The following is a 13477-nucleotide window of genomic DNA, read 5'->3' as shown; positions in this document are numbered from 1 at the left end:
ACCCGTCTCAACCTTTCCCTTTATATCCACACAACTCGCGTGGGCTGACGAAACGCCAGAGACCCACATCGAGTGCACACAAACTCTGTGTGACTTGAAATTGTGGTTTTCTGTTAACGTACACAGTGACATATATATTATGCAAATCTAATCTTTCAGATAAAGCTTTCTGTAAAGCAGATTTGAATAATTTCAAGGGAAAAATTGTTCCGGGGCCGGGTATCGATCCCGGGACCTCTGGTTGAACGTACCAGCGCTCTGCCAACTGAGCTACCTGGGAACTCTACCTGACACCGTCTCAACCTTTCCCTTTATATCCACACAACTCGCATGGGCTGACGAAACGCCAGAGACCCACATCGAGTGCACACAAACTCTGTGTGACTTGAAATTGTGGTTTTCTGTTAACGTACACAGTGACATATATATTATGCAAATCTAATCTTTCAGGTAAAGCTTTCTGTAAAGCAGATTTGAATAATTTCAAGGGAAAAATTGTTCCGGGGCCGGGTATCGATCCCGGGACCTCTGGTTGAACGTACCAGCGCTCTGCCAACTGAGCTACCTGAGAACTCTACCTGACACCGTCTCAACCTTTCCCTTTATATCCACACAACTCGCATGGGCTGACGAAACGCCAGAGACCCACATCGAGTGCACACAAACACTGTGTGACTTGAAATTGTGGTTTTCTGTTAACGTACACAGTGACGTATATATTATGCAAATCTAATCTTTCAGGTAAGGCTTCCTGTAAAGCAGATTTGAATAATTTCAAGGGAAAAATTGTTCCGGGGCCGGGTATCTTTTATGTTGTTTCAGTTGATTAAAAGGCTAAAAAATGTAGGCCTATATAATTATTCTTTAACTACGGAGAATTTTTATTAACGATTTTATATTTGGCAAAATAAACTTTTAAATGAAGCGCTTCAAACCAGACGTGACTAATCCATAATGTCACGAAAGTTAAGTTCATCTTAATCATACCTTTTTATCTCCTTCTACCTTGAGGTAAGCATGAATAACAGTTTCCGTAAGTGCTGAAGGCTGCATTTGTGAGATTAAATGTGGCAGCACATGTACTTATTTAACTGTTTGTAGTTGAACTTAAACCTTGAATACTTCCGAAACTACTTCATGTGGATTATTCATGCGCGGTTTGAAACCCTTAATACATTTTGAATTAATTTTCGCTTCTCTGCCTGATCTCTCTGGATTATCTCGAATTATCCATGAACATTTCTTGGAGCATAACAACCCTTCAATGCAACAATAACCGTTTTATAGTGATACCATAAATTGAAGACCTAAACTAACAAACATTCCAATTCCATTGAAGTCAATTTTTCGAGAGAAAGAACTAAATAGGTTTGCAACATAAAACGATTGAAATAAAAATTTGTACGATTAAAAACACAGGCTTAGAGTCGAACTTGGGATATTCTTTTTTTACAGGATGATAGCCTATGCAAAACATAACTTGTGTAAGGTAAAAAGTCAAATTCGGTAAATTTTGGACTTCAAATGTTTGTCAATTCAGATCTTTCATTATGTTGCCAAGTTCATAGAAAATCATTATATTAAGATTTGACTGTCATACATCTTAATATGCCAATAAATCTTCAAGAATATAGACACTTGCATTTAATACAATGATATTTGCTGCAATTAAACTAATTACAATAAAATACATATCACAATTAAAAATTACAACTTCACATTTTAATATGCAGGTCCTAACAATATATTTGTATTAATTTAAGTTACGATGACAACACAGGTTGTGAGAAGCTATAGGCTACGCTTTATATTACCCGACAAGCCGAACTTTCGACTTCGCCTTTTAGGTCAGGGCGCTACAGTAGAACCAGGTCTTCTTTTATGTAACTATACGATGACGTCACAGCGTTGTAGCAGTGGTTAGCCACGGTTATAGCGCATATTTTCCGCGTCGGATAATAAGTCACAGTTAATTTTACGTAATTTATAAGATTCAATTAATTTTTATGATGTGTTCTCCACTAACTTCCTAAATAGGAGTAGGCTACAATATTGTTACAGTTAAGAACTTGCAACCACAATCTATGTTCCTTGAATTCTGCGAAAATACTAATTAGATTGTTGATAATACTAACAGATTTTTTACACTGATTTACCTGACGGATACACAAAAGAGGACTGACTACATTCTCTGCCAAATTTGGCCATTTCCAAATGTTAATAAATTATGAAAACAAGTAGTGCCACTTACAAATTATGGTGTGTGAATCTATGCATATTAATTTCAGTAAATAATGATTACAACTTTTTAAAAGCAATTTATTATTACTCTGAATAGGAAAGAGTAGGCCTACAACAAGCCTGAATCTCTGACACTATTCTCTTTCTCCAATGGGCTATGAAATTACACACTGTCATCAAATTGTAATATGAACTTTAACTGTAACTGTTAATTACAATTTTGAGAAAAACAATATGTAGAAGACGGGACCATTTTTTTTTTCTGAAAAATCTCATACCATTCCGATTTGAGTGTTTTATGATTCATCAATGTTAGGTTCCAAATCACCATTTACTTTGCCATACCTGTGAAAAGAAAGTTATATTCATAAATAGTTTGACAGTGCAATAGAATGAAATGGTTTTGTGAAAAAAAAAGAATGTACTTTTTCATTTAAGTGCGTGTATTATGAACGAAATCATCTGCAAAAATTAGACCCTGTTTTCTTACTTTCACTGCAACAATTAATCACATCATTCAAAGTTTCCACATTGATATGCAAGCTATAAGATCAATCGTACTTTTGAAATTAGTGTATACCATATTTACTTCAAGATTGTCCTCCTTAATTTAAGAAAAAGTAAATACACTATCTGTCCACATAAAGGGCGCTTTTTTTTTTTCAAAAGTTTTTCAACATGAAGACATTTACCGCCAAATTTAATAAAAATAGTTTTGATCTTACAAACAGGAAGTTACCGCGAGAGATAAGGTACCAGACAATGACGGGAACCCAATTCCACCACAGCTTTATAAACAGCGACAGCCACATAGATTTTACATGCTACTTGTTCATACTGCGGCGCGCAGCTCTGAATTAGCAGCGTGTAAACAATTTTATCTGGATTGCAGCTGCAACATTTTTTATATTGGTTTTGTTCAAATGTCTGCTGTGGTTATGAAAGCGTTGCAAACCAAATATAGCAGTAATACTTTATATTGTTTCTGTATATGATTTGTGGCAGTTGCTAAATATACAGATTACAGAGCCTTCAAATAGACGTTCATCCGTGAGTGTGAGGTCACGCGTGGCGGCTGGAAGTATGCAGTTTGTCAACAGAGTCGGATATTCAAAGCCCCTTAAGTCAAGCGCACAGATTGCTCATGCAAATTACAATTACAGTAACCATCTAGCCTACCTTTGTCATAGAATATGTAAGAAATGATGTCCTTGTATCGCCACACATCTCTCACACCTTTGAAGAAAATTTGAAATAACACCCACTAGTCCTGACAAAGACGTTGTAGTTATATATCCTGAAATTGCTGTAATTTCTCTTTTTATATTGTCTTTCGGTTCTTTCAACGTACGTGGGTTATTCCGGTACTATTCAAACTTCCAACGTACGTGGGTTATTCCGGTACTATTCAAAGAGTTTGTCAGTAAGGAAGATCAGTTTAAGAAGCCAAAGAGAATAAGATAATAGGTTTGCACATTTTCGATATCTCATCTTGCAGGTACCTATGCATTGGAGGTTTGGTAGTATCAACTGGTTTTGAATAAAATTATCGTTATTTTGATTTTACAGGCACTTTTATTTTTCGAATGGAGTTTAGTACCAGTATGGTAGTGGGGAGGAGGGTGTCGAAAATAAAGTCTCGTCCAAATATAGGCCGCGTTTCGAAAAACTGTTTTAACCAACAGTAGTAGTATATCTGTCTTTTTATTTGCGAGCAGTAGCGGTGAGATGGTGTTTCATTTTTATATAACGGTCAATTCCCAAGTTACACACTTCCAAACCTACTGAGAAAGAAGACGTACAGTAGTTGTACGTCAAAGTCCAAAGACATAAAGGAGCTAGAAAAAGAGAATGTCAATTTAAGTGAGTCAACGAGTTCAGAAGAAGGATTATCACGTCTGACAGACCAAGATGCTGCAAATGGAAAATTTATGGAAAATCAAAATAAATTTTTAATAATAATAATAATAATAATAATAATAATAATAATAATAATAATAATAATAATAATAATGCTTTCAGAGTTTGAGACGTTAATTTTATTATAATACAGTTCAATGATTTTAGGAGATCGCTTGATTTTTTGCAAATCATTCTATAAACCTGCCCTTTAAAAATATTGGCAAACGCTTCTACAGTCCAAATGACAACTTACCTTTCTGTTTAAGAGAGTCGTAGAACTCTTCTTCATCAAGAGGAGATTTTAGTATATCATATAAACATGAGTCACTGTGATATAAACGGCAATTACGAAATTTCAGGGTAATATCAGGACCGCCGATATCTTCAGAACATGAACAGTAACTTTTATCACTCCATTCTGAAAAGTGAACAATATAGTGCTTTTACGTCTACAAGAAACATCCAACTTTATGATTTATTTTGGATATCAGTTATTCAAGAGGCTCCCCTTCTAGGTCACGAAAAATTTGTTATAGACAAAGGATGAGCGAAGATTTTTCTCGGGATTCGCACGTTTTCCCTCACCATCATCATACAGCGGATTTTTGGTCTCTACACAGCGACAACACGTCACGTCCCTTCACTTACGAAGGGAGGGTAGCAATGAGTTCAATGACCTCTCTGCAACTGACCTGCATCTAACGTTCAGCATCGGGACCGAAAATCCGCTGTCTGATAATCATCATTCCATCAATACTCTACAATCACGTCGTAAATATTCGCCAGTGAAAGAAAAAAAACACACATACACATACACATACACATACACATACACATACACATAAACACACACACACACACACTCACCTTCGTCAAGCACACCATCCAGGCACACGAGGAGGGTTTTGATGCTGCTAGTAGTGCTATTACAACTACTACTACTGCTGTCAATAGGACGGCGCCGGCGGCGGCGACGAGGCCGACGACGCCTCAGGAAGCTGTTCTTCCGGATGCTGCTGCCACTAGAATCAGCATCAATTTCGCTGCTGCTACTGCTTTTCCTTTCCGTGTATTCAGTCTTCAAGTAGTCAAACTCGCACGCTAGACGAGGCACAGCAACAAGAGCCTCATTCCTGGTTATTTCTTCTACATCTGATAAAAGACTAAAATCCGATAAATCTGAATCATCGCTTTCTTTATTGGTGATCACAGTCCGCAATGGTTTAATTGGTTTCAGTTTGCTTTCTGATTTAGTTGCCATTTTTGGTTATTTCAATTCTGCGAAAGAAAAAATCATAACAATCATATACAGAGTGTTTATGAACTACCTTACCAAATTTTGTAAAATTTTAGAGGTCTTGAAACAAAAGTTTTGCAAATATTGTACCAGTCGGAAGAGCGTTCTTACGAAGTTAGAGATTGCATATCGTCATTGTTTCTGCAATAACTCCTATGTGACATATTTATCGATGTTCAGATTTTTGCTCTATTAAATAACTTAAATAGTGATACAGCAAATAATAAAATCTCCTATATGTAAATATATTTCTTTCTTTCGAAAATATAATTCACAATCCCCTATGTACGGCTGCCGTAGGATGAACAAATATGTTTTTTCTTCTACTGAAAAAAATGTTAAATGTTATGTTTTATTTAACGACGCTCGCAACTGCAGAGGTTATATCAGCGTCGCCGGATGTACCGGAATTTTGTCCCGCAGGAGTTCTTTTACATGCCAGTAAATCTACTGACATGAGCCTGCCGCATTTAATAATAATCCGTGGCTCTACAGCCCGTGAAGGGCCTAGACCAGCGTTGTCAGACACATCCTAAACGGAGCGGAGCGCTCCACTATAACTCGTTGCGAGCTCCGGTGCTTCCACAGACGTAAGCAAGTTCACGCTCCGACTGGACGTCTCTAGCACCACAACCGGTTTCGGAGCTTACAACTCTGACACTACTGGCCTAGACCGACCAGCCGGCTGCTGGCCTCACGCCCACATGCCGAAGCAGAGGTGGACGATCATCCAACCGGATTTCGCTACCTATCGTAGCTCCCCAAGTGCATCACGATGCTGGGTGGGCACCGGTCCCATACACCGGCCGAAATTTCATGAGAAAATTTCTTCCCCCATGAGGAATCGAACCAGCGCGCATTCCGTAACGCGAGTCCTAGGCGGGATGCCTTAGACCGTGACACCACGGCGCGGGGCTGTCGCATTTAAGCACACTTAAATGCCATTGACCTGGCCCGGGATCGAACCCGCAACCTTGGGCATAGAAGGCTAGCGCTATACCAACTCGCCAACGAGGCCGACTTCTTCTACTGAAAAATTGTATATTTTGCCCATAGGAGTTATTGCAGGAACAACGACGATATGAAAACACATGTCAGAAAGAATATTATTAGACTATTTGTGTTTCAATTTACACAATTACATTAAGTGTTCAAACTTACGAGCACCAAGAAGGTATCGCAAGAGGCCTTGTCGTATGCGCTAGAAGAGGCCAACATTGCGCCTAATTTCCGCTGCTGTTACAGTAATCCTGTCGATGAGGACCCTTTCAGTATCAATAGGCGTTTCATAACGAGGGTTTGCATGTAGCCCCGTAAGAAGTCTAACAGCATGAAATACGGCGACCTAGGAGGCCATGGCACAGATCTACCTCGACCAATCCAACGATAATAGCAGATAATGGTGACCAGATCATTTCGTACCTGCTGAGCAAAATGAGGAGCTCCATAGTGAAGAAACATATTACTGACTGCAAACGACATCTTCCAGTAGTTCTGGTAACATGTCCCTTAGAAATGGATAGTATGTTTGTCCATTGACTCATGTTTTATGATCTGAACACACACTGCCAGGATAAATCCTTCGAGCTTCCTTACTGTTCTCCCAAGCAGCTCCGTAGGCGAAGTGAATGTCAGTGTATTCAGATACGAACGCAAACGACTCGAAAAAGGTTGGTGTACTACGCTATTAAGCATTGTGACGTAGGGATCGGCAACCATTTTAACCGATTTCCTAATGCAGTTCAAGAAACCACGTAATAGTTGAGTGCATTGCTTAATTATTTGATCTTAATTCTGTAACTTCGTAAGAACGCACTTCCAGCTTATACAGTATTAACAAAACTTGTCTAGTTTGAGGTCCTCTACAACTCTACAGAGTTTGGGGAGGTTGTTCATATACATTCTGTATACACACATTTGAACCACATATTAGGCCTATATCTAACTACTTGGAAAAGTTTATTATATTTATAATCCATGGGAAGAGTTCAATAAGTTTTTAACGTGTTATTCAGTTGTGCTTACACGTGAACGCGAAACAAACGCATGCACAATGCATACGTAACTTAAGTTTGGCATTACATACAGATGGATGGATATTAATATTTATGGGATATTTTCACATTCTTATGTCATTAATTTCAGATTATTCTTTGAGATATTTCAAACGAAAAAGATAAATACAATTTTGCTCGTTTTTTGCTTCTTTTTCGAGATAAAAATTGTTTTATATGAAACATTTCATAGCGTGTTTAGGCAAAGCCATTGATTTAATTTCCTATATTTGCAGTCAATTTAAGAGAACAGTGTATTATAATAATAAATGACGGAAGACATTTAGTTTTGTCTTTTGAATGTGCAGAAATTTGATCGGAACAAATGTAACATTGTAAAATACCTTTGCAGAATGTAAAGTTAAGCTACAAATATATCTAAAGTAAACAAACAGTATGTATCTCTTCGACCTCTTTACTATACGGGATTGTTATTGAACGGGGTTGTATTACAGGCCTCGTGGGACCACGGTACTATTTTTGAGGCCGGGCGGCGCTAGGGCACGTTTATGTTTTCATTAATACAACCAATATAATTGCTGGACATCTATTATTAACATTATTAGGTATACTACATGAACATATTTAAATTATACATTATAAAGATTATTAATTATTGGTAAGTTACTCAAATTGCATTACTATCGTTAAATTTTGCACTTATAAAAAGTAATATTTTATTCATGTTTAAACAATTTCATAACGAGGTCTACTCCACAAACCTAATAATATCTATATTTAAACTCGAACCCGTACATTATCGCCTGATATTACTTAAGTATTAATGCGGAAATGATGATGACGAAGACAACTACTGCCGGTACTACCGAAATCCCAGAGATAGGACACTTTTTTGTTTAGAAATACAGCACTACTACTGAAGACCGTACAACAAATAGCTCAAATAAAACACGGATCTCGTTAAATTGTGACTTCCAGAATCTATTGCAGTGTAAGGTGCGAGCCATCTCAACGAGTTGAATTGGAAGTCTTTGTTTGCCTTATTTGCTGGTCGCCTATAAAGTTCAAGGATTTATCAAAGCAATTCAGTATAGATAAATGAGTGTGAACGTTGGCAGGTAAAACTGCAACGGAATCATTAAAATAGGACTTCATTCGAAAAAAAGTTAATCTTAATATTAATTTTCTATACAGTTCAACAAACTTCTACAAATATATTCGGTATACCACATGCTCATCACGTACTTCGAGAAAATAATAAAACCTGTAATTTGCAATGTCTTACGCATATACAACTTTCCACTGTATCATTTTTAAGATGAAATTAAACTTTATGACAAACATACTTTAGTTTTAGTAAATGATATAAATTAAGTATAATAAATAAACATCATTAAGTTAAATATAGCTTAGATTAATAATGGAAAAAATCAATTCAATTAAATGACAAATTACACAAAAAACTTATCGAGTATTTACGTAACACTAAGATAAACACTGTAAATCTTAAGTGGAAATTAGAAAATACACTCCATTCAGATGCAGTAGCCAAAATTTTCAATGGTGCAATTCTATCACTGTAAAAATATGCCTTCTTTGTATGCCAACACGTTACTCCACATTCCTATTTTCATTGTTTGTATATCTATCGTAAAACTCGTTACTTCAAGTTCATTTTTTCAAAAATTTAATTGTATAGTTGTAAAACCTTCTCATCTGAATGGAAACACGTTATTCCACGTTTATTTGATTAGAATCTAATAACTGAAAGTAAAACAATATCTCACAACAGCTGGGTTTCGAAAATGCGTACAAATACTCTTACCTTCACAAGTGAATGAAGAAGCAATCGGCGAATAGACGAACTGCTCTGTCTGTGACTGAACACAGTATTCACCCTCTTCCACTGCAAATACTCCAAGATATTATTACATTCCGTAGTTGCAAACACCATACAAAGAAAGATAAAGCATTTACGAACACCATCACGTGAAACTTTGCCTATTTCAATTACCGATAGTCAATCCCAATAGGATCGATGACATAAAACAAAAATTAGGAACACCGTTTGAAAAATGAGACATTCATATGGAAGACTCGTCCATTTAAACAAAGTATAAAATCTACTTCATTATTAAATTACATTTGAAAGTTAAAACATGACAGTCGTTATAGGCCATTCGTTATCCCTTGAAACCTATCTACGCGTCAGGGGAAGTAGAAAGTGGTCTGAGAAGCTTCCCTCCCTCGCTACGTTCCAATTTGTAGCCAGCGAGCTCGCTTATCCCCACCATTAGGTTTTTACTATAATATATGCGCACACAAGCATTTGGTTTCATGATATAACGTATGACCTATAATACAATACCTCTGTTACTAGTGAATGATGTATGCAATGGAGGGGTAGAGAAACTTGCCACTATTCCCTATTATCTCCTTGCTTAGTTTCTACATGGGTGATGCCTTATTGGTATCACTGAACCTGTCTTCCGATAGCTGACGACACAACAAGAGCTTCGCATTCTGGATCATAGGGCGCAAATACGAACACTGGATAGGCTACGCTTCGTATGTTGTGTGTGGGTGTTTCGTACTAAAGCTTCAACATCGTCAGTATTTGGTTTTTTTAATTGGGTTATTTTACGACCCTGTATCAACATCTCAGGTTATTTAGCGTCTGAATGAAATAAAGGTGATAATATCGGTGAAATGAATCCGGGGTCCAACACCTAAAGTTATCAGCATTTGCTCGTATTGGGTTGAGGAAAAACCCCGGAAAAAACCTCAACCAGGTAACTTGCCCCGACCGGGATTCGAACCCGGGCTACCTGGTTTCGCGGCCAGACGCGTTGACCGTTACTCCACAGGTGTGGACCAGTATTTGGTCTTGGAATTGAATAGAATTTCGGAAGGGGGGCACTACGACCTTTCGAGATCTATTGCGCTAACCCTCAAGTTAGACGCATTCTCAAAGCCACACTGGCTGACTACACTAAGGTTCTCTTCGAACCCAGGCTTCGCGTAGGCAACCCCACTAATACCTAAGCCAGCCGGTGTTCGAGAATGCTATGGAACGGAGAAGTGTTGACGGAATGATGTAGATGCTTAATATGGGAATACAGGAGAACCCCGAGAATAACCCCAACTGCGACCTTGTCCGTCACAAATGTCAGTCGAAAAATCCCAGGCCTGATCGGGACTGGAACTCTGATCGCCTGTGTAATAAGCTGAAGGTCTGACCACTCACAAGCAAACATTCTGATGGGGGCAGATAAGAAAGCTATTTTTTTTTTCACCATGTTAATAATGTCAAAATAAATGCTTATACAAATTTTGGCCACTCGACCGTAATTACGAGGGCCGTGAAAAATAAGTTCGCCAAAGGCCATTAACAGAAGGAAAACACAATTTCACTGGAAAAATTTATTGAAACAGACACAGCAATTGTTGAGCTATTTTTCAACATATTCTCCACCGGAATTGAGACATGTCATAACATGGGATCTACAGAGAGATGCAGACTGCTGTCAAACGCTGGTTCCGATCCCACGCGGCTGATTTCTACGACACAATAATACAAAAATTGATTCCATGGTATAACAAATGTCTCAATTCCAGTGGGGGATATGTTGACAAATAACGCAACAACTGATGTATCTGTTTCAATCAATCTTTCTATGAACTTGAACTTTTTTTCTCTAAACGGCCCAAGGGAAAGTCACTTTCTGGACGGCTTCGTAATTGCGTTCGAATGGCCAAAATTTGTATAAGCACTTCTTTTGACATTATTAACATGGTGGAAGAAAAAAATTTAACTTTTTTATCTGCCCCCATCAGAATATTTGCTTGTCAGCTACTGTAGGGTATTTGACCCAAAGACGTTTTATAGTTTAACCGATTTGACCCAACTTCCATTCGAATTATGAAACACTCACTCGAGCGATATGAAGTGAAAATAGAGAGCGCTAGTTTCCATCACTGGATTTCGAAAGATACCCGATTGAAGCGTCAGAGGAGTTCATTCGAATGATTTAACCCTATAATCGAATTATCATTCTGTTATACAAATCATTCGATTATTTGCAATAGTACCGATCATAGAAAACAAAAAAGTTTAAGTAAATATTGTATTTTCTGTAACAGTAATAAAAGAAACTCTCGCCCACAAGCAGATCTAACTTTGTTTGGTTATTAATATTATTAATATCAACAAGAGTAAAGTAGACACTCATTCCTCCGTATGTAACAAACATGACTAAAAGAAGAAATGAATACAGATGAAAGAAATAAGACTATGCATAGGAATATAAAAAATGACAAAACACTAATTTTTAAAGAACACCAATATATTATTACCTTTTTCTTGTACTCCATAACGACGAAAATAAAGATTTCGTTGACACAAGAGTCAAAGCTATAGATTGTTAATGCAAGCGAGGTTTGTTTAATTCTGACATTGAGAATATAACAGCCAGGTTACCACGCACCGACATCGCTCAGGCGGTAGTGCGTTTGTCTGCTAATCCGGAGCAGCGTTCGGGCTTGGGTTCGAGTCCCGCTTGGGCTGATTACCTGGTTGGGTTTTTTCGAGATTTTCCCCAACTGTTAGGTGAATTGCAGGCAACCCCTTGGCGAATCCTCGATCTCATCCCGCTGAATGACTTAGTACTTGATACAGCGTCGTTAAATAATCAACTAAAAACAACAGCTAGGATATCGAAATGCAGGACACACCGTGCAAAAAAAAACAAGAGAGAACAGTTTCCTGCAATCCGGAAAAAGGAAAGAAATGGTGGAAATATAATTTTTATAAATGCGACATCACTGCTAACAAATGGCAAGCATATATCAAAGTCACTAGTTCAGGTCAGAGAAGTGGAAATTTATTTTTCTTTCATATTTAATGTATATTTCTTTTCATCGAGTAGTCTGAGGACGAGGAATCGTTCCATCAACACATTCCACAATACCCTTTCTTTATCATCTACATTATCTCCTGTGTTTGTGAGACGTCTCATAGAGGAACAGCAGATCGTCCACACCTGTGGAGTAACGGTTAGCGCGTCTGGCCGCGAAACCAGGTGGCCCGGGTTCGATTCAGTCGGGGCAAGTTACCTGGTTGAGGTTTTTCCGGGGTTTTCCCTCAACCCAATATGAGCAAATGCTGGGTAACTTTCGGTGCTGGACCCCGGACTCATTTCACCGGCATTATCACCTTCATCTCATTCAGACACTAAATAATCTAAGATGTTGGTAAAGCGTCGTAAAATAACCTATTAAAAAAACAGCAGATCATCACCAGTGGTATGATATACGGACTGTTAGGATAGAGAGAAATGCGTATTGTGACGGATAGTGTGGCCGATTTACCGTGAAACATAGTCGACACGCAACTCATTCCATCACGGGTACACAAAAAGTTAATTTAGACTGCAGTGTCACGTACCACCGGATAAGCATTTCAATACCTCTGTTAAGACGAGGAGGCAGAAAAGGAGGAGGAGCTGATGCTTGAGGAAGGAAAAAGAGAATCTCACCACATTACTACAGATGAGTAAATTTAAAAACGTGTCAGAAATGAAGTGATAATAAAATATTTGATGGCGTCCATTTGTTTTTTTTTTTTTTTCCGCCAAAATAAAATGTTATCATAGCTTGAAAGCTCTGTGTCCTGTATCTTTAACCATAATAATTCGTAGACAGACTGTCACGTTCAGTATTTAATCAAACGTACTCTGGCTCTCATAATAATGTTGTTTTATACTTGACTGAATCAACAAAGCCAACGTTTATGAGTGACATGCACTCGCCCTGCTGATATCCAATATATTACAACTAAGTTCACACAATGACGTACCCTCAGCAATCCTTAACGTCGTTTAATCTAAGACAGAATGGAAGACGATGACAAACACATAAAATTAATTCGTATATGTCAAATCCTATATGACAGATGCATCGTAGGTATCTACAGGGTGTTAAAAAAGTATCCCTTATTTTAGGTGATGATAGTATGCATCAA

The 13477-nt window shown here is 37.8% G+C and overlaps 1 protein-coding gene across 1 annotated transcript; it reads right to left on the bottom strand.

The window, feature by feature from the left end:
- Positions 1-1631: 1631 nt before the first annotated feature.
- On the bottom strand, positions 1632-9657 carry LOC138700508 (uncharacterized). The gene is made up of 4 exons (XM_069827111.1): positions 9281-9657; positions 5011-5421; positions 4397-4561; positions 1632-2586 (listed from the first exon to the last, which is right to left on the bottom strand). The coding sequence occupies exons 2-4, from the start codon at positions 5402-5404 to the stop codon at positions 2573-2575; spliced, it is 573 nt and encodes a 190-aa protein (XP_069683212.1). The 5' UTR covers positions 5405-5421; positions 9281-9657; the 3' UTR covers positions 1632-2572.
- Between the last annotated feature and the right edge of the window lie 3820 nt (positions 9658-13477).

The sequence above is a fragment of the Periplaneta americana genome, chromosome 5 (assembly GCF_040183065.1).
Source record: "Periplaneta americana isolate PAMFEO1 chromosome 5, P.americana_PAMFEO1_priV1, whole genome shotgun sequence".
In the NCBI taxonomy this organism is placed as follows: domain Eukaryota; kingdom Metazoa; phylum Arthropoda; class Insecta; order Blattodea; family Blattidae; genus Periplaneta; species Periplaneta americana.
Note: the sequence above shows the minus strand (reverse complement) of the source record. Positions and strands in the feature narration are given on the sequence as shown.

Coding starts and splice junctions, on each gene's coding strand:
- LOC138700508 (XM_069827111.1), bottom strand. CDS start 5,404: ATGGCAACTAAATCAGAAAGCAAACTGAAACCAATTAAACCATTGCGG. Junction 4,562..5,010: donor GGATGGTGTGCTTGACGAAG/GTGAGTGTGTGT, acceptor TTCACTTTTCAG/AATGGAGTGATAAAAGTTAC.